Raw genomic sequence first — 23,505 nt, 5'->3', positions numbered from 1 at the left:
GGATGATAGTCTTTTTAAAATTCTCTTACATAAAATTTTTAAAAACGTAAAATTCCAACGGTGTGTTAGACGAGGGAGAACGATAGGAAAAAAAAATCCCTAAACGTTAATCACGTGATAGAATGACGTCAAGGTCACCGTGCAAACTCGCTTCAATGCAATAATAATAATAATAATGATAATAACAAATGAAAATCCGGATCTCGGTGACGACCGCAAATAACTTATTTAAAAAAAAAAAAAAAAATTCGCGGCTTTCGTTTGATTATCCAGAATGCGAAAGAGAGAGAGAGAGAGAGAGTAATAATAATAATAATAATAATTTTTTTTTTTTTATCTATTTACACGACATTATAACAATCGTCTCCTTGAACGAGATCAAAGTCATTATTATTATTATTATTATTATTATTATTATTATTAATAATAATTTTAAACGTGTAATGAGATAAACGTGTAAAATTAAACGTGAATTTTGACAACAAAAGTGGAAATAGACAAAAGTTTTAAAATCTAAAATAATAATAATAATAATAATAATAATAATAATATTAATAATAATAATAATAATAATAATAATAATAATAAAATAAAATAAAAAAACGGAAAATGACGCGACCGCAGACGACATTAAAACAAAAAAAAAGTATTTTTTTAATACTTTTTTATTTATTTATTTATTTATTTATTATTATTATTATTGTTGTTATTATTATTAAGGTACTTACGAGATCATCGGCTAAAATAAATATTATATTTGGTTGTTTGCCATTGTTGTTGTTGTTGTTGTTCGAAGACGAAGGAGCAGAAGACGTTTTTCTCGGTAATAAATATAAATTTATAATTATGAAAAATATTATTTTCATATTCTTCCACGTTTCCATCATGAATTCTAATGATTATGATAATGATAATAAATTCCTTTTTTTTTTCTTCTCTCTCTCCCCCTCTCCCACACTCTCTCTATCACTCTTGTCACTTCTAGAATTACGTAAAAAACCTTAAAAAAAAAAATAATAATAATAAATATGATTGTCTTTTACTTTTTTTTGTTTAAATTCGCACGTCTGAAAAAAAAATAAAAAAATTACGTAAAAATTTAGTGTATTACTATTATCATTATTATCATTATCATTATTATCATTATCATTATTATTATGCATGTTTACGTCGATATCGATATTTCTAATAATCGAAATCGAACGATTCATTCATTTAAACACGTTTCGATAATAAAAAAAATTTTTTTTTCTTTCACGTTGTTAGTAATAATGATAATAATAATAATAACAACAAGTTTTTTTTTTAAAAAAATAATTATTAATAGTCGATTTGGCAACGTTGCACGAAAATGATTTTCCGAAGGAAATCCTTTTTCGTGTGTTGGTATTATTATTATTATTATTAAAATTTTATTTTACAAATTACGTTTTCTGAGAAACGAACGTTTAACGGTTTTTTTTTTCGTTTCGTCTCGTCTTGTCTAATTCCACGACGGATACGGATGAGGATGAAATTTTCATCGCGAGGGGGGAAAACGTGGTTCGCACGGTAGTTGATCGCTCGCGATAATTTTTTCCTTTTTTTATTATGCCGTAAATTATTATGAGTTTTTGGGATTTTCCTTCTTTTTTCCCATTTTTCCCTCTTTTAATTAATGACATAATCATCATTATTTCGATTTTATAACTTATTTCTTCCTCTTTTCATCCCACTGATTAATTAATAACAATAATAATAATAATAATAATAATAATAATAATAATAATAATTTAATAAAATATCGTCGATGACAACAATACAACAACAACTACTCTTTTGACCCAACGTATTTTTTTTATTACGAGTGGTGTGACGTCATACAATAAGAAAACTTTAATTCGTTAACGACACGTTTGCTTTTAAATACCCGACAAAAAAAAGCCCGCGAAATTTAAAATTTATTTTTAAAAAAATTTTTTTTAAATTTTTACCAATTATTGTTATTATTATTATCGCATTTTCGCGGTTTTTTTTTTTTTTTTTTGTAAATGATAATTGTATTATCGTATGTTTGATAATATGACATATTCGAAGGAGAAATGAATTATTTACAAAAAAAAAAAAAAAAAAAAAAGAAAAAAAAATTAAAAGAAAAAGGTAAAATGGCGGCGGTGACGCCATTTTCCAAACCTACAATTATTTATATATATATATATAATTTTTTTTTTTTTTTTTTTTTAATTGTTCCGCAAGAGTTTTAATTTTCTTTTATCATTATTATTATTATTATTCGATTGCACCTTAAAAAAGGGTAATATTTTTTATAATCAATAATAATAATAATAATAATAATAATAATAATAATAATAAATTGTTTTATTACCCTAACATTATTGTAATATTACCTTTTTTTTCGGTAAAAGTTCAATAATGTCGGCGGTAAAAAAATAAAAAAAAGTTAATATTAAAAGAAATCGATTCGACCGTGGCCTTTGAGTGAAAAATAAAAGGAAAATTAAAACCATTGACAGTAGTAGTAGTAGTAAAAGGAAAAAGTTTTTATAGGAAAGCGTAAACCAGGGTCGAGTTTAATGACATTCACCTGCATATAAAACATACAAAGTATCAAATTTGTTATTTACGATAATAATAATAATAATAATAATATTTTGAACTGTCACAAAGGAAAAAAGGATGATGATGATGATAATGATAATGATGATGGGTTATTAAGTGTGAATTTCAAGGAAATTTCCGCCGTTTATGTAAAGAAAAAAATGATTGATTTACCTTTTCCGCAACGATCAACCAACCAACCAACCAACCGCCTTCTTAAAAAAATTTTTTTATATTCGAATTCGTAATAATAATAATAATAATAAAATTTGTATTTTTTTATTATTATTATTTTCCCTTTGACTTTAAGTTTAAATTTTATTTTTATGTCGGGTGCTAACGTGGAGGTAGATATTATTATTATTATTTTATTATTAACGTGAACAAACAAATAGGTCACGGACGTAAGTAAGCAAGCAAGCAAGCAAGTAGGAAACAGACGTGGCAGAAGAAAGAAAAATTAAAAACGTGAACATGGGGGGAAATGGACATGGTCGTTGATATTTAATGGGATTCCAATTAGTCAGTAAGTAAATTTACATCTTATTAATAATAATAATAATAATAATAATAATTTTTTATGATTCATAAGGTTATTTTTATTATTATTATTATTATTATTACCATCATCATTCATTAGAATAAATGGTTGTTGTTTTTGTTGTTGTTTGTTGTAATTAATAATTATTTGATTAATTGATACGTTAAAATTTTTTTTCTTTTTTTTTTTTTTTTTACTTAAATCGAAATCATTATCGCCAGGACGACGTCAAAGACGACGACGCCATTTTGAATTTTCGAAAAAAAAACCGCCACTGCCACAATGTTCGCCATCGCCATCGCCATCGCCACCGATCGAACGCCGATAATAATAATAATAATGATAATTATTTTTTTTTTTCATTTGCGGTTATAAAAACTTAAAATTTCATTTCCGCTCTCTCGACTCATCATCATCATCATCATTATCATTACCGCCATTTTTTTTTTGCGCCGAAATGAAATTAAGCAATTATGCGTAGTACGCGCGTTCGTTCGAGTCTCTTATCACACACACGCATACGCACACACACACACACACACACACGCATATATTTTATTTTGATTTATTAAGAAATAATAACCGTTACCGTACGTTCGTTATATGGGTTATTATTATTATCATTATATACGTTACACGTCGTTTGATTCCGAATAAGATTTATACTTATTAATTCATTATTATTATTATTATTATTTCCGTTTGTTTGTTTGTTTTTTTCCTTTTTCCGTTTTTCCTTCCTTATTTCCGTTTTTTACCTTTTGACGATGATGATGATGATGAAAAAATAAAACGATTGAGAGCAGACGACATAAAATTAATTATTACACCCCGTTCGAATTTTTCCCGATAGAATTTTTTTTTAGATAGAATTTTTTCGGATAGAAGAAAAAACTTGTCATTATTATTATCATCATGATCGCCACCACTATTACAACCGCGTTTAACTCCGTTATCATTATCATTATCATTATTATTATTATTAATCATTACGTTACGTTATTACTTAATTACAATAAAAAAAAAAAAAAAAAACTATTTCATTTTGTCTCTGACCGTTGATTTTGTAATACAATCAATCATAATAATAATAATAATACAATTTCACGCGTCTATTTAAAAAAAATTTTTTTTCTTTTTCTCTTTCTCCAGCTCCAGGAGAACCTTGTTCGAATCGGTTCCGAATTATAAAGAAAAAAAAAATAAAAGAGAAAATTAATTTTTAACTTAACAAACTTAATAAACGTTTCTTTTATTGTTATTATTATTATTATTATTAATAAGAATTTGTTATTTGTAATTACGTAACGATGACAAAAACAGTGACGATGATAATAATAATAATAATAATAATATTTTCTCGGTTTAGTAAAAAAAAAAAATAATAATAACAATAATAATAATGATATTGCATAACTCGATTTAATTTTATTGTAATGAATATATTATGAAGACGACGATAATAATAATAATAACGGACGTAAAAGGGAAATAGATAGAAAAAATCGTTTTTTTTTTTTTTTTTTTTTTTCCTGGACTTATCACTGTCAACGCGAATGAATGATTGATTGATTGATTAAGAATTGTTTTTTTTTTTTTTCGGGGAAAAATTTTGATTTTTTTAAAAAATTAATTATTTCCGGTTTTCACGTGATTTTAAAAAAAAAACAAATTTAGTGGGAATTTCATTTTATATCGAATCATTTTTTAAATTTAAACTCAGGAAACGGGAAAATTCCCCAAAACCTTCTTTTAACAACCCCCCCAAAAAAAAAAAAATTTCCCGAAAAAACCCAAAAAATTTTCAAAAGTTTTAAAAAAAAAAAAAAAAATCACGGCCTTTAAAATTTCGACATTTTTCGTCGTTTTCAACCCCCGAAAAAATCGTTAAACGCGAATCGTTTCCGGTTAAAAATGATAAAACGCGCCAAATTTAAAAAAAAAAAATTTGCGACGGGTTAATTAATTAATTAATTATTTAAAAAATTGTTGATGGCGACGACGATTCCAACGATTATTTCATAGAGTAAAAAAACACAAAACAAAATAAAATAAAAATAAAAAAATTTTTACTTACCGATAACACACACAAAAAAAAATAAAATAAAATAAATAAATAAATAAATTAATTAATTAATTAAAATCCTTCATGCAAATAAATAAAAAAACATTCGATTGCTTGCCCGAAAAAAATAATTAATAAAAAAAATTTAATAAAAAAACAAAAATAACGCGAACCGTACAATCGTTGTGGTTGTTGTTTGTTTGTTTGTTCGTTTGTTAATTGTTTGTTACGAGAAGAAAAAAAAAAAAAAAAAAACAAACAAACGGGTACATGCACTATCGTCACAATACGGTGTGGACAGAATGACTGCGAATTATTTCCAGACGGTCGAAGGTTTTATAACTTATGGAACGTTCAAGTTTTTTATTGTTAAATAAATACTCACGCGATTATCATTATTATTATTATCATTATCATTATCATTAATATTAGGATAACCAGTACCGAATGAGGAATCCCTGAATCCCCTTCGCGTGTGTAAGAGAGTGACATCTTTTTCCTCCTTTTTTTTTTTTTTTTTGTAATATTTTGCGGTTGTTTAAACAAAAAAAAAAAAACGTGGAGGGAGAAAAAAAAATAATGGCGGAGAAATGAGGGGAAGTGACATCAACAAATGAAAATGAAAATTGGGCGTAGGTTTTGAAAATTGGGAACGGCGAAAGTTTTTTTGTTTTTTTTAAAAGGATTTTTCAAAAAAAATTATTTTACATAAAAATTGTTAATTTTTTTTTTTTGAATTTGAATTTGGAAACGTCAAAAAAAATCGGAAATGAGGGCTCCAATGATGACGACACGATTGCGAAATTTTTTTTTTTTTTTCAAATTTAAATTTCGCGCCAAAAATTTCCCACACATCCTAAATTTCATATCTAACGTATTTTTTTCACCCCGTTTTTTTTTTTTTAAATTTTGATTTTAAATTTGCTATTTTTCGTCAATTAATTAATTAATACGTAAATAATAAAATGTCGTGGCATTAGAAAATTAGCACTTTTTTATGTTTTTCTTTTTGTTTTTAGTTTTCGTATCGTAATTATTTTTGTAATAAATAAATTTATTTTTTCTAACGATTCGAATTTGCGAAAAAAAGAAATAAATGATAATAATAATAATAATTATAATTTAATCGTCGAATAATAATAATAATATTTTTATTTCTTATTCCACGGCCCCCCCCCTCCTCCCCTCTCTCCCCGCTCTCTCTCTCTTTCGAAAATTTCAACAACAAATAAAATCTCTCTCTCTCTCTCTTTAAAAAAAAACGATCATATTTTTTAATTTTATTAAAATAAGTTAATTTTTTAAATAATAATAATAATCGTGTCAGAAGACAAACGCGACAATTTTTTTTTAAATTTTTTTTCGCGCGTTTTTTTCCCCCTTTTATTTAAAATTCGCGTACGCACACACACACACACATTTCAAATTCTATTTTTATTTTTATAAATAATAATAATAATAACGATAAAAGAATTTAACAAAAAAAAAAAAAACGTGGGAGGAGAAATTTTATTTTTTTTTTAATAAGAAATTCAAATCATTTTTTTTTTATTTTAAGGTCGACGACGTTAAAAAATTATTAATAATAAAATTTCTTAATAAAATGATTATTAATTCAAATGATTAATTTTTTTTTTTTTTTAATTTAATTATAATTTCAGGTACGAAGGTATCTTTCTCTCTCTCTCAACAGGTGATTAAGGGACCTTAAAGGTGAAACACGATCGAAATAAATAAATAAATTATTAATAATGATAATAATATTAGTTATAAATTCTAAAAACGATAACGTCTTAATAAAAAAAAAAAATTCGACGTGATTTTAGAAAATAATTATGACGTATGTACGAGTATCGTCGTCAGACACGATTATTTTTATTTAAAAAACTCGTTTTAAGGTTTTTACGTTAACGTAACAAAAAAATTCCTGTCTATTCCCTCTTCCTCTCCCTTTCCTCCTCCTGTCTCCTTCGCCCCGCCCCCTCAAGCCCGGATTTCATTCGTAATAATAATAATAGTAATAAAAATGTCGGATCCGTTTTATCATCGTTAACGTGCGTTTAGAAAAAAATTTTTTTTTTAAAATCCCGTTTTTTCCTCCCGCGGGGAAGAAGGGAGTGGAAGGAGAAGGGAAGGGAAGGGGAAAGCCGGGGGAATAACATTTTCATTCAAACGATTTTATTTTATTGTTACGTCGTCGTCGTCGTCGTCATCGTCATCGTTATCGTCCGCCATATTGAATTTGTTTTTTGGGGGGAAATAATTTAAAATTTCTAGAAGATTTTTTAATTGACCGATTGATTGATTGATTTGTTATCGAACCGACGGGAAATATTCTTTTATTATTATTATTATTATTTGTGCCAAAAAAGTGAAAACCTTGTTGTTGTCACCTACTTTTTTTTTCTTTTTTTTCTTTTCTTTTCTTTTCTGTCTTATTCTGACCGCCATTTTGTTTTTTTTAAAATGTTAATAAACAAATACAAAAAGTTTTTCAAGGACGTCGTAATCGTGGTCGAAACAAAAATAAAATTATAACATTAGAAATTATTTTAATTTTAAATCGATCGATATATCGATTATTTATTAATAAATAAAAATATTATCGAACGATATCGAACAATATCGATCGATCGATCTATCGATTTTAATTAAATAAAAAATAATAATAATGATTAATATAATGAAATACGTTTCGTATAAAAATTTCGACCTTGAAAAGAAAAAAAAAAACAAAACAAAATTTGTCTGCTGACACGATTACAAAACGACGCATCATGAAATTCCGGGTAAAATTATTGTTATAATTATTTATAATGATAACATTACCGAATTATTATTATTATTATTATTATTATTTTGTTTTTGACTGATTCCATCTCCGTGAATCGTTATCACATTTAAAAAAAGATTTTAAATTTTTCCTTGAATTCTATTTCCACGACATTGAAATTCGTTATTTTTTAAAATTATGAAATTGTGAATACATAAATTTAATTTGTATCTAATTGAAATTTTTTTTTTTTTTTTACGAAATTTTCTATTAATTATGCATTTTATGCGAATAATATTTCGGTTACGGATTTTAAGTGATAACGAAGTGATAAGAAGAAAAAAGCGGTGGGAGGGATGATGGGAGAGAGGAAGAGAGGGGAGGAGGGAAGGGGGAGGAAGGGAAAAGGGCGTTAATCGTCTTAATAATAAAATTTACAGAAAACGATTTGAAAAGTTCCGTAAGAGTTTTTCCCAAGCCAAAAATCCCGAATCGGAAAAAAAAAAACATTTTACGATTTTATTAATTATTATTATTATCATTATCATTATTATTATTATTATCATCGTTTTCGGTTTTTTTTTACAGTAGTGCCAAAAGAAAAAAAAATTTTCCCCAAATTTCCCAGAATGAATTTTAAGGAATGTTATCGAATTTACGATTTTTTTTAGTTTTTTTCGATTAATATTTTTCACGACTTTCTACTCCCACGACAAAATTTTTTATTTTTTATTTTCCAGCTCTCGGGTTTTTTAACCGAATGAAAATTTTTTTTTTTTTTTTTCAATTTTTTTTCATTAGCGATATAAATTAAGGTACGACCTTCGGCAAGATCAATAAACAGTGGTAGTAGATAAATCGGCGGCAATTGCTCAATAGTCCCTAATGTTTTTTTTTTTTTTTTTCGTGTCCAGAGAATGTTTTTAGTATTTCTAGAAGGTTCCATCGATACACATACGTATATACGACAAAACTTTCTTTTGTTTAAATTACTTACATCATTTCAAGGATTTAGATCAAGGGAAATTAATTTTTCCTTTTTTTTTTTTCGCACCGCTTCCACGACTTATTATTATTATTATTATTATTAATAAATTATTTTAATTTTTTTCCTATCCCCCCTCGCCTCCCCTCCCCCCATTTTTTCTACGTTCACGTCGCGTAACATCTCAATAAAATTCATTATATTATAATCTAAACTATCGTATTGGAAAATTTTTTTTTTTTTGTAATGTTGGCAACGATTCTTTAACCTAACGACTTTTTAAAACCTCATTTAATGATAATACAAATAAATAATTATTTTAAAAAACAAACAAACAAACGACAAACGACAAATAAACAAACATAATTTTTTTTTTTGATAAAATCCTTTTTCCTCCCCTCCCCTCCCCTCTCTCCACAAAATCTATTTCCACGCTTTGAAATAATTAAAAAAAAAAAAAAAAAAAAAAAAAAAAAAAAAACCGTTAAAGTGTCATAACGATTTCCGTTTATATTAATAATAATAATAATGGATTTAACGAAAGTGTTCAAATTCTATTGCCACGATGTCAAGGTATTTTTTAAAAACTTTTTCAAATTATTACCATTTTCGTAATAATTTTTATATCAAATTAATTTTTTTTAATTTAATTATTATTATCATTATTATTATCATCGCGTTCGAATAAAATGGCGTCGAAAGTTCGTTTTGATTATTCCATATTAAAAAAAAAACATATTTAATAATGCAAATTATTATTTAAATGGAACGGGAAACACGGGGAATAAACGTCCGCCATTATTGTATTATTACGTCATCGATAACAAACAATATGGAGGTGAATAACAAAAAAAAAAAAAAAAAAAAAAAAAAGATTGAAATCAATTTGGAAAATACAAAAAGGTTCCGTCGGTTTTAATGATAATAATAATAATGAAATTAAAAAACAAATAATAATAATAATTTTTTTACGTTACTACTAAAAAAATTTCCGTTAATCCGTTTTCCCGCGCGTTTTTTTTTTTAAATTCAAAATGGCGGAGCTTCGTTTTTAAAAATTCGAACGAATGTATTTAATAAATACGTTTTAATTAAACGAGATTTTTTTTTCGTTATTCAAAGGTTGGCAAACCTTTTTCTTATATCCGATTACTCAACCGACCGTTTTTTTTGTCCCCCCCCCCGTTTAATACGTCATCATTACGATGTTTGATTGAAAAATCGTGTGTGAGAAGGGGGGGGGAGGGGAAAAGATTCGGTACCGCCGCACGCGTAATAATAATAATAATAATAATAATAATATTTTTTTTTATCGTCGTCGTGTTAATGGATTTTATTATTATTATCATTATTAAATTTTTTTTTTTTTATTAACGTGAACGTACTGCTAAGGTAAACCAAATAAAAAAAAAAAAATCAATTTGGCCAACTTACAAAAAATAAAAAAAAATAAATAAAGAGTTTCGAAACGTTTATGGTTTTCGTACGAATTCATCGATTTTTTGCTTGAGATAATATTTCGACATTTTTTTTTTCTAATAGATTCAGAAAAAAAACGTGGCATTAACAAAACAAAAAAAAACGTGGCAGTAACGAAACGACCAAAAAGAAAACAAAAAAAAAATTTTTTTCTTAAAAATAATAATAATAATAATAATAGTAAACGATGCCGCGTTGTCGGTTTTTTTCTTTTAACACGTGTCATTAGAATTTTTTTAAAATATTTTCTTATTTGTTTTTTTTTTTTTTTTCTAAAAAATTTTCCAAATCCTTTTTTTTTTTTTTTTTATTTCTTGTAATAATTAATCACAGAAAAAGTGACGCGCGCGCGTGCGCTAATTTTCCATGTAATTTACGGCCGAAACGTTTTTGCTATAATAAATATGTCGAGAATTTGCGCTTATCCAGAAAAAAAAAAAAAAAAAAAAAAAGAAAAAAAAAATTTTTTTTAAAAGTTTTTAAATGATAAATTTCAAGGAAATGATTTTTCGATTTCGGTTCGCTACATAATTCATAACAAACATTTTTTTTTTTTTTTTTTTTTACATAATTATCGAAACCTAAATACTTTTTTTTTTTTTTGTTTTAAACAACCCCAAAAAAAAAAAAAAAACAAAATGACAAAACCGTTTTTGCGGTTTACAAAAAAAAAAAAAAAACTTTACATAATTATTATTATTATCGTAGACCGCGGGTAAAAAAAAAAAAAAACAACAAATTACTTTAACGTGTCGTAGAAAAATTTAAAAAAAAAAAACAATATGGCGGAGTTAATAAATTGAATTTAACGGAAAATAATAAATAATAATAATTAAATAATCTAATTCGAATGGGTTGAGGGTGGGTTCGTGAGAGAGATAAGAAATTGATTAGAAAGCGGAGAAGGGGAATAATCGAAAAATGTTTTGAAACAATTACGTCACGTTCGCGGTAAAATTTAAAATCGTCGAACCGAATCCCGAAAAAAAAAATTAAATGAATGAGACGAGCGACAACAGCGACGACGGCGGACATTTTTGTAAACAATTACGTCGTACGACAACGTAATTAACGTATACCAACGGACGCCATTTTGTTTGTTTGTTTATTTTCCCATCCCCCCCCCCCCAAAACCGAAATCAAATTTGAATTCCGTTCGCGCGTTTTTTTTTAGCGAAAGCGCGCTACAAACAAACAAACAAACAAAATAAATTTAAATTAATTATTATAATTATGTATTTGTTTCAAATTTAAGTAAAAATAATAATAATAATAATAATTATCATCATAATTGACGATTGTCATTTAAATTTAAATTTTTTTTTTTTTTTTTTTTTGTCATTTTCGAGCGACATTTTTGACAAGCGCGCGCCAAAAAAATTAATTTAAATTTTTCAATAATTTAAACAAAATAATACGAAAATAATAAAAACACGAAACAAACGGGAAATGGGCGTAAACGTTAAATTTTCAAGGCAAGGCTCTTACGGGCAAGCAAATGAATTATTATTATTATTATTATTATTATTATAGTGATTAATTTACCTTATTTTGGTTTTTGTTTCCTCCATTTTATCTTCCAGGAATTTCTCCAGAAATTAAACTGGAACATTATTATCATTCGATGATGTATCGTCATAAGTAATGCGGAAGTGTAACAGAAAAAAAAAAAAAACAAAAATTAAATTCAAACGAATCATTTTCATTTAAATTTTTCCCGCCATTTTGTTTTTTTCTTTTTTTTTCCCCCTTTCGAGCCTGTAAGTAAATAAAAATCGAAAAAAATGTCAAAAATTTTTTCCTCTTTTACAATTCAATTTAAATAATAAAATTAATAATGATGATGATTATGATGATCGTGATAATAATAATGATTAATCATCGAACTGTTGCGGCTAAAAAAAAAATATCGTTATTATTATTATTATTATTAATCGAATGTTCTAATTTATTATTATTATTATTATTATTATCTTATCGATTTTTTTTTTTTTGGGGGTTTTTAATATCCGTCCGTTGAATTTTTTTTTTTTTCAAAACCTCTCACCTCAAATTCCAAACGACGCCATTTTTTTTTTTTTCAGGGAAAATTTTTTCGAGGGCGAAAAATAAAAAAATTTACATACGAATAACAAACAAACACAAAAAAAAATGAATAGAAAATCAATCAATCAATCAATCGATGACAATCGATTACGTATTGTCTAGCGAGGGGGTGGGGTGGTGGGAGGGGGAAAGTAAATTTTTTTTGTGTTTGTTTGGTTGACAACTAATTTACATCGTAATGGACGACAACTTTCAACACAATTTGTCGCGTTTAAATATTAATTATACATTTTTTTTAAATAAAAACAAATACGTGATGATGATCCAGATGGCGTCGGTGGTGGTGGTGGTGGTAGCTATGGCCACATCTTCCTTCTCTCTTTCCGCCGAAAGTAAAACATCCGGTATGACACCTGAAGAAAATGTAAAAAAAAAAAAAAAATCGCATCCTTAATGATGCGTTAACAAAAACTCTTATCGAAAATCGTAATTTTTATGTACCTATCAAAATTTCTTATCAAAACGCCTTCTTTCTTTCGGGGGGGGGGTGGGCGGAGGGAGGGAATATAAAATCATCAATCATACGACATTCGGATTCCATTTCCCCCCCCCCCCCTGAAACGTGCCTCGTGCGAGTTATAATTTATTTTCAAGTGATCCCCTCGGAAAAATTAAAAGAACCGGAAATTCTGCTCCCACGTCATCGTAATTAACGAAAACAATTAAAATTTTTAATTGTCGCGAATTTAATTTTCATTTTAACCTCATCGAATATAATGACTCACGATCAAAGTAGTATCGATGTATCGATCGATATATCGAATGAACGAAATCGTGCGTAGCAGACGACGTCGTCAATCGTTGAAACTACATCGTCTTGAACACGCACTACGCACACTCGCGTTCGCACATTTTAATCACCGCCTTTTAAAAAAAAAAATGGCGGCGATAGAGGGCGGTGGTGTTGGCGGCGGCGGCCATTGTGAAAAACCATCGAAAAAAAACAACAATAACAATAATAATAATAATAATAATAATAAATAAAATAAAATAAAATATTACAATTTATATTATTTGATTTATTATTTATAACTAAAAAAAATTCATCATGTATCAGTATAATAATTAACCGTTCACCAATCAATCAATCAATCAATCAAACAAACAAACAATCAATGAATAAATCAATCAAACGAAAAATCACATTATTATTATCATTATCATTATTTTCCTTTTTTTTGAAATATATATATATATTTATTTTATCATCATTGTTATCATTATCATTAAAAAAAAAAAAAAAATTAAACACATTTTGTTTTTGTTATCCCTTTGTTTTTTGAACACACATTTTGATTTGATAATTAAAAAAAATTTTTTTTTTTCCTTTCCTTTGTTTAAAAAGGGGGGAATATGGGAGGGAAGGGGGGGGACAAAAAACAAACCGACGAAATTTCAAATTATTATAAAAAAAAAAAAAAAAAACTCCACCAATGTCGAAATGATAAAAACAATATTAATCCAATTTTTCCTTTTTTTCCTTTTATAATTTTTCTCCATAAAAACTAAAAACCAACCAAATCCCCCTGGATTTATTCTCCAGGGGATTTAAGTGGGGATTTTAAGGACCACCGCCCGACACGCGCATAATCACAAATTTTAATAATAATAATAATAAGTTTGTTTACTTATCATCATCATCATCATCATCGTAACTTTCTTCTCACTACTACTCTCCTCACCTCTTCTCTCAATTTTTTTTTTTGTTCTACCCGCGTGGGAAAATGACCAAAACATTTAAATGAAAAAAAAAAAAAAAAAAAAAAAAAACGCGCGCACACCCACACACACGCGGCGTGAAAAACATTTTACAAAATAATAATAATAATAATAATAATAATAATAAAATTTTTTTTTCCTTTCTATTTCCAACTCCGGCAAAAATCTGGGAGGGAAAAAAAAATTAAAAAAGGAATAAACGGGAAGATCAAGGACTTTAAAAAAAAGGTCAAAAAGTCAAAAGGGAAAAAGGAAGAGTTAAAAACAACCGGAGGGGAGGAAGTGGGGGGGGAGAGAGGTTAGGGAGAAAAATGTAAAAAAATGCACAAGAAGGCAAACAAAAGAAAAACTCAGGGTCGACTTGCCAACAAAACAACCCCGAACAAACAAACAAACAAACAAACAAAATTTTCCCCAAAAACCGTACGTAATCACTCATCGTTTACTCTTAATTAATTAATTTATGTATGTATATACGAATCCATATATGTATGCACGCATATATGCATCCGTCGTCAAAATTATTAAAATAATAATAATAATAATAATAATATAAATGAGCGAAAGAGACAGAGAGAGAGAGAGAGAGAGAGTGAGAAAATTGGAAAAAAAAAAAAATTATTATTTATCTCGCCTTTTAGTTTTCCTCCCAGTTTGTTTTTTTTCGTCTTGTGGTTGTTCTTGTTGTTTGCGTTTGTTATATTGTTCATGTGCGTGTCGGGGGGCGGGGGGCGGTGGGTGAATTGTTTTCTTTTTTCTTTTTTCTTTTTCACTTTAAAAATTTTCTTTGCTGTGATTTTTCATTTTTCTTTTGCTTCCTCTTCCTCCTCCTTCTCTTCTTTTCATCTACGTCATCAACATCATCACCATCTTCTTCTTCTTCTTCTTCTCCTTTATCTTTTCATCATCGCTTTCATACCGTATACAAAATTTTCTTTAACTCTTTCTCCTCTTATTTTATTCCTATTAATATTTATATATATATATATACGTTTGTTTTGTATAAATACGTGTGTGTGTTTATATGTATAAATATATGTTTATGCGCGTTTTTCACTTCTTTCCTTTTAGTTTTATTTTTTGCCACTTGGCGTCTCCACCTTATTCCTCTTATTTTTTTTTTTTTTAATTATTATTACAAAATTTCTCAATTCGGTTTTTTTGTTTTTTGTTTTTGTTTTTGTTTTTTTTTTCCTTTTATTTTTTTCCGTTTGTTTTGTTTGTTTTTTTTTTTAGTTTTTTTAGTTTTTTTAGTTTTTTAGTTTTTTAGTTTTTTTTTTAGTTTTTTTTTTCTTTTAGTTTTTAATTTCTTTTATTCTTTTTTTTCTTTTTTCTTTTTTTTTTTTTTTTGATGTTTTTGATGTTTTTTTTTGTTTGTTTTTGTTTTTCTTATATATTAATCTTCTTAGTCTTCTCCTCCTCCTCCTCCTCCTTTCCTTCTTCTTTACTTTCGCTTACCGTTTTTTTCTATTGTATGACGCACGACGTGCTTTTTTGACCATTTTTTAATTTTAATCGAGATTTAGGTTTATATTTTTCTAAGAAAGCCAATTGTTTAGCATTTATCGCTCCTCTTCTTTTCCTAAAAATTAAAATTAAAATTAAAAAGACGGCACTAAAACGAACATTCATTCATTCATTCATTCAATGAATGAATGAATGAATGAATAAAACTACTCACATTCTAATAAAATCAACGGCATCCTCGTATTTCATTCCTAATTCTATTAATGCTAAAGCGACGAGGACCGGAGCTCTTCCGAGTCCGGCAACGCAGTGAACAGCCACACAAGCTCCGGGAGATTCGGTAAACCTAGCCCTTAGAAGATCGAACCACATTTCGACAATCTGAAACGAATGAATGAATGAATGAATGAATGAATGAATGAAAGGGGGAAGGGGGATGAAAAAAAAAAAAAAAAAAAAAAAAAAAAGAAAATTTAAATAGCGTTCAACCGACGCGACACCTCCGCAATCAAATTCAATGCAATTTTTTGATCTCCGTCTTCTTCCACGACTTTTTCGTTTTTCCCGCCTCCGTACCTTTCCCCCTCCCCCGCGTAATCGCCCACTCGAGAAATTCAACCTGTTCCCCTCCCCCTTTTCTTTTTCCCCCTCCTTCCTCCGGGACGTTTATCATCAACAAATAATAATTTATTGCGGAAATCATCAGAATTTTACCTTTTTCCCTCCCTCCCCCCCCGGTTGGAAATTTTTCGAAACAAACCGGATATTGTGTTAATTCATTTCCTTTTCCGCCCCCCAAAAAAAAAAAAAAATGGCGAACACGATGATTTATTCAGGAGTCTTTTGATATCTATTCACGACGTCTACCTACTACACTATCGTACATTGTTCTTTTTCGCGACTGTCCTTTTTTAATTTATTTCCTGCCTCTGTCTTCCCTTTTTGACTTTTGCTACCGCGGAAGGAACCATTACCCTGTTGCTGTTGCTATTATTAATATTATCATCGCTCTCTTTCTTTTGCGTTATTACGTAAAAAATACACAAAATACAAAAACGAAAGAGAGAGAGAGAGATAGAGAAGGGGGAGGGGGGAATAAAAGTAAAATAGCTACGCGTGCAATCATTTTTGTTTTCTTGACCCTGCAAACTTGCAACAAACGACTCCCCTTACGCACGGACTATGAACCAAAGACTTATCACGATTATATATATACATAATAATGATAATTATGAAGGATACTAACCTCCTGGGGCGGAGATGTTCCATCTTCGAAAGCTAAATCCGTCACGTTGATTCCTTCGTTTTTAAGCTCTGAGATTTTATACGTGGGTTCGCAGACTCGAACGACGTCGAGAACGTTGTGCCTCTTCAATTCCTGTATGTAATTTTGTATGGTCAAATCAGTGGGACGGTCCGTTATGAGAAATTTCATGTTTTTGAATTCGATTTCCGCCGGAGCGGGTCTAAGATCTTTGGATCGCATGTTTTGACCGGATAACGTATTGCTCATCTCACGAACAAAAACCCCCAGATAAAAAAAAATAAATAAAAAAAACCAACAACACTATCTTCTTCCTCTTCTTCTCCTTCTACTTTTCTTCTTCTGCTTTTCTTCTTTTGTTTATTTTACGTAATATAAATATAAAACACTACGAGGCGACACGCGCGCGCGCGCGCACACACACACAAACGTCGAGTTTTTTTATTAGTGACCTCGCTTCCTGTTGGTTGTTGTTGTTCCTGTTGTTGACTGTTGTTGGTTGTTGTCGTCGTCGTAGTCTTCGATGTTATTTCTTTCACCTTCTTCTTCTTCTCCTTATTACCAAAAACAAAAAAAAATGTTCTTTTTAATTAATCACTTTTCTTTTTCACAGTCTTGTTCTTGCTCTTCTTCTTCTTCTTCTTAATTATTATTATTATTATTAAATCATTAACGACAAGTTTTTGTTTGTCCGTTTGTTTGTTTGTTTCTTTACAAATCTCGCGGCGATGAGTAACCGAATAAAAATTGTGTATAAAAAAAAAAAAAAAAACAATAAAATAAAATAAAATAATATATACGAGAAAGAGAAAGAAAGAGAGAGAAAGAGAGAGTCAATGATAACAAAAACTTTCGGATGATAACTATTGTTTTGTTTTTTTGATATGATTACAATATATATAAAAAAATATTTTTCTTCTTTTTTTGTTATCTTCTTCTCCTTCTTCTTCTTCTTCGTCTTCGTCTTTTTCTTATTTTTTAAAAAAAACTTTAACTTCCATTTACTGAACACTCAAATAGATACTATTATTAGTATTATTATTATTATTATTAGTATTATTTCTTCTGTATTACTTCAATCAGTTTCATTTAGAATTTTTTTTAAAACTTTTATTATTATTATTATTATCAGCCTGATTACCGACGAGGATATATGTAAATTTAAAAAAAAAATGAAAAACTATTTCGGAATCGAAAGGAAAACAATACAGGTAAGAAGATTGATTGATTGATTGATTGATTGATCAAGGATAGATTTTTCGTCCTTTTATCGAAATGTCTCGGAGTAAAAAAACAAGAAAGACAAGATAGGAAAAGGAAAAGGAAAAGTGGTGGTGGTGGTAGTAGCAGAGGAAATAATAATAATATTAATAATGATCACGATTACGATACTGATGGGATGATAATGATGATAAAACGGGATAGAAGTGAGAAGGGTGGAAAATAATTAAATAGGGGAAGGAGTGCGGTGGTGGTGGTGGCGGAGAGAGAAAAACGTTTCCTGCTTTGTTTGTTGTTTCGACTTTTGCTTCTGCTGGTGCTCCTGCTCCTGATGCTGCTGTTGCTGCTGATGACGTTGTCGACGACGACGACGACAATGATGATGATGATCCTTTCGTCACGTGATGATTTATCCTTATTTCACTTATTACTCCACGCGATGTATAGTAACAAAACCAGCGTTGTTTATCTATCCGACGACGAACGAACGAACGAACGTGGAAGGAGAAGAGAGAGAGAGAGAGAGAGAGACAGAGAGAGTGATGGAGAGAGGGAAAAAAAAAAAAAAAAAAAAACAACAACAACAACCCGTAGACTGATGAACCCGGCGAACACCTTCCTTTTTCCTTTTTTTTTTTTTTTTTTTCTCGTTTATTTTGTGTGCTGAGCTTGGCAGTATTCTGCACTATCTAAAAAGAACTCCATTAATCGCGATGATGTTGACTGGAAATTCTGAAACGAAACAGAAAAAAAAAAAAAAAAAAAATGAGTTTAAATAATGAATGAATGAAAACTTATCGAAGGGTTGGCGCTGATCCCGGTTACACGTGACAACCGCGTGACCATGCGTGTATTTTTCAATAAAAAAAAAAAAAAAAAGAAAATTTGAAACGTTCAAAAACAACCTTAAAACGACATTAATAATAATAATAATAATAAATTGACAAAGATAATAATCGCGAATCGGATGAAATTCCCTATGAATCACATTCTTCACGTGAAATCTTTTTATTATTATTATTATTATTATTATTATTATTATTATTATTCTTTCTGACGACACGATAAACAAATTGATTTTCTGTTGGATTACGTCATTTGTAAACCTTTGTGACGTCATCGCGAGAAAGAATAAAACAAAAATAAAAATAAATTTTTTTTCTCTTTCTCTCTCTCTCTCTCTCTCTCTCTCTTAACGGAGCGAAAAATTGATTCAAACGATGAGGGGGAGAGGGGAGGAGTGTGAAGGGAAGGAGAAGGATAGGGTCGAGCAAACGCAAACCATTATCATTATTATTTATACGATCGTTACTTTTTTTTTTTTTTTTTTTTTTTGCTGGCGTGAAATTTGCGCTCGTAACGAGTAAATTGTCGCCATTTTCACACCCGCACACAATGTGTGTGTGTGTGTGTGTGGAAAGAGAAAGAAAGAAAGAAAGGAAACAATTTCGGATCAACGAAAGGGTCACACACATAACGCCAGAATAATAATGATAATGGTAATAACAAATTTTAAAACGTGTTGCGTGGGTGATAAAGCGGAGCACGTTAATTTTCCGCGTGTCAATAAAATTGCAACAACGTCTTTAAAGGGAAGAGTGAGAGGGAGATGGAGGGGAGAGAGAGAGAGAGAGAAAAGAGAAATTTAAAAACATTTTTTTTTTTTTTTGTAATGTCAAATCAATATTTCAAAGCTTGGAATTTGATCAAACAATGAGAAGAGAGAGAGAGAGAGAGAGAGAGAGAGAGAGAGACAGAGAAAGAGAGAGAAAGAAGGAAAAACAAAAATGAAATTCGAATCCGACCAAATACATACATGCATACATACGCACACGTTTCCCTCGTGAAATTTTTCTTCGCGAAAACAAAAACAAACAGAAAAACAAACACAAACACAAAACACAACATTATTATTTTGTCGTTAAAAAACGATGGTAAACAACGGGTAAATACACGTGTTATTATTATTAAATGAAAAACAAAGTTTGTAATTTCACACTCATTTTTTCAATTATTATTATTATTATCATCATCATTATTTATCTTATTTATTTTCAAAGTTTCCTTCGTTCATCTCATTATAATATTATTATTATTATTATTATTATAAGGGAAAAAAATACGTGAGCCTAAAGTGAAGGAAAGGTAGAAAAAAACAATTTTTCTATACGGTTACTTTTCCCAAGGAAAATTTATCGAAGGTCGGATATAAGGCGCACGTGGAAAATTTTTCTAACAACCAAACGTTAATTGGTTTTTTTTTGTCCACGACGACGACGACGACGACGACGACGATGACGACACCGACAACGACAAAGACAACAACAACAATAACAACAACCGAAGGGAAAAAAATCAAACCGAATTAAAACACATTCGTCCCTTTTTTTTTTCTTCTTCTTGGCAAACGTTTCGAAAACTTTTTCTAGCGAACAAATTTTCAAGCGTGTTTGTTAAACAAACGACAAACCGAAACCGTACGAGAGAGAGAGAGAGAGAGAGAAAAGAGATACAAAGAGAGAAAGATAGAAAGAGAGAGAAAGAGAAAAGGTGAAAAATTACCTTCCGCCTTTCGAATATAAATTTAAACGCGTCACTCTCTAATACCTAGCAGAAGACGAAAATTTCGGATAACGAAAACGAGACGTTCGTAAACAAACAAACAAACAAACAAGCGAACAAACAAACGAACAAACATCATTTATTCCAAATAACGAAGGTAAAACAAAAAAAAAAAAAAAAAAAACAAATCGATTTCGTTTTCCCTGGCAAAAACAAAAAAAAAAAAATATTATTATTATTATTATCATCATCATCATATTTTTAAAAAATTCCCGAAAAAAGGACAAATTTATTTATTCATTTAAACAATAAAATAATAATAATAATGATGATGAAGATGATAATGATAAGTCCTCATGAAATTTTGCCCTTGTCGTAACAGGCACGGGGGGACAAACAAAATAAATAATAATAATAATAATAAATAGATATAAATAAATAAAAGGCTAATGAAAAAAATAAAAAAAAATGTTTCGTTTTGCCTCTTTCTTCTGCCACGTTTCAAATTAATTCGAAATGAAGGAGGAGGGGGAAGGAAGGAAGGAAGGTGGGGGGAGGGAAAGAGGTAAACTCATTTAAACTTCTTCGATAATTTAATTATTACCCGTGAGAAGATAAAAATAGCTTTTTTCGGATTTGAGTGCATGGAAATGACGTCAACAAGGATCAATCAACCTCAAACCGAACCTGAAACTCTTCGTCGTCGTCAAAAGGGGATTTTCTACAGAGGGGAGAGGGGGGAAGGGAGAGGGGGAAATAATATGAAACACCATATGCCAGGATGTAACTTAAAGCGAATAAAATTCCAGACGCGAGACAAGGCCGAATTCATTCACACAATGTACTCTCAACTTTCTTCCAATTGACCCGTCTATGTGCAAACTTTCTCTTTTTTTTTTAATAATAAACTCCTTCCTTTCTTTTTACCTATTATTATTATTATTATTTCGCCAGGTATGCAGGTAGGCAGGTAGTCAGGCAGACTTTTACTTTCTATTTTCGGATCGGAGAAAAAAAAAAAAAAAAAAAAAAAGAGTTCCACGTTCACGTTCTCCGACCACCACTTTTTATACTTGCCATCATATCACCTAGAAAACCGAAAGCGAAAGAGAGAGAGAGAAAGAGAGAGAGAGAGAGAGAGAGAGAGGGAGAGAGAGGGGAGAGAGAGAGAGAAAGAGATAAAGAAAAACTCAAGATATCAAAATCGATTTTTCTCTAATATACAAAACGACGACGAAATTTACGTATCACGGAAAACGGAAGCTTATCGTGGCACTTGACGACTACGAAACGAAACAACGTGTCATTAAGTAAATAAATAATAATAATAATAATAATGATAAATTCCGAAAGATTGTTTACGATTAAGTCGATATTCGTTAACGTATAATTTTTTTTAACAAAACACCAGTCGGAGTCGAACGTTTCGTAAATTTAATAAAAAAAAAAAATAAAAATAAATAACCTGACCCAGTGACCCCCAGACTCCTTTTGCCCTTTTCACGTAAAAATAAAAAAAAAAAAATATTTTTTTTCTTTCTCTCTTCTCCTTGCACGACCGTTTTCTTCAACTTTTTATTTTCTCTTTTTTTTAACCGAGACGATGTAAACGGTTTTTGCATGTTTGTACGACATTTTTTTTTCTTCTGCTTCTGCTTCTACTTCCCCGATGAAAAACTTTTTTTTTTTTTTTTTTTTGCAAAGTTCAATGATCGTAACTCAACGACAACGATACACTCTAACGAAAGGCGGAGTAGGAAAAAAAAAAAAAAAAGAAGAAAAATCAACCCAATTTTCCACGAATCCCCCCATAATAATAATCATAATAATAATAATGATAATTATTATTATTATTCCTTAAAAACTCAGACGACGAACACGTGAACGACACACCCAAGTTCGATGCCTTTTTAAACGAGTCTGAACCGGAACAATTAAAATCCGATCTCGGATTTGTATCAAATTTTCATTATACGGTCTCGATCGTCGTAATAATAATAATAATAATAATAATAATAATAATAATAATAATAATAATAATAATAATCATCATCATCATCATCATCACCAGTCGTGATTTTTTTTTTTTTTTTTTTTTTCCAAGTCGAGATCACAATTCGATATTGAAATTCAAATCCAGATTTAAAAGTCTCAGAGATTTGGTTTTTCAAAACCTTTTCCTTCGGTTTCCCCCAAACCCCGTCTCTCCCTCCGTCTCCCCACTCCCGACCGGGCACCCATGGTGGCTCGAGTATTGTAATTCCAAACTTAGTTTTGACCACAGGCGGAGGAAAGAAAATACCCGATATATGATGATGGCACACAGGTGACCGTCTCATCATTTCCTCGGGTGATGACGACGACGACGACGACGATGATGATGATGATGATGATGATCATCGTCTGGCAATTGCTAAACAATAACGAAAAGCGCTCGTTCCCTTCCCCTTCTCCACCACCACCACAACCCCCTCTTCCTTCTTTTTCAACGAACGAATTTAATCGTTAATTAACGTTGCAAGTATGAAATTGATTTTCTTTCTCTCTCTCTCTCTCTCTCTCTCTCTCTCTCTCTCTCTCTCTCTCTCTCTCTCTCTCTCTCTCTCTCTCTTTCTTTCTTTCTTTCTTTCTTTTCACACAGATAAGAAAATCAAATCGAATTAAATAAAAAAAGAAAAGAAAAGAAAAGGGAGGGGAAGAAAAAAAGGCGTTCGAACGTATCAGC

At 29.4% G+C, this 23,505-nt stretch overlaps 1 protein-coding gene across 1 annotated transcript; it reads right to left on the bottom strand.

The window, feature by feature from the left end:
• Positions 1 to 15,733: 15,733 nt before the first annotated feature.
• Positions 15,734 to 17,246, bottom strand: Phum_PHUM616220 (protein tyrosine phosphatase type IVA protein, putative; the record flags this gene model as incomplete). Its single annotated transcript, XM_002433138.1, has 3 exons — positions 15,734 to 15,848; positions 15,948 to 16,114; positions 16,980 to 17,246. The coding sequence occupies 3 exons, from the start codon at positions 17,244 to 17,246 to the stop codon at positions 15,734 to 15,736; spliced, it is 549 nt and encodes a 182-aa protein (XP_002433183.1).
• Between the last annotated feature and the right edge of the window lie 6,259 nt (positions 17,247 to 23,505).

This window comes from Pediculus humanus, genomic scaffold, assembly GCF_000006295.1.
Source record: "Pediculus humanus corporis 1103172108322 genomic scaffold, whole genome shotgun sequence".
NCBI classification, from domain to species: domain Eukaryota; kingdom Metazoa; phylum Arthropoda; class Insecta; order Psocodea; family Pediculidae; genus Pediculus; species Pediculus humanus.
The sequence above is the reverse complement of the archived record's forward strand: the minus strand, read 5'-3'. Positions and strand labels throughout refer to the sequence as shown.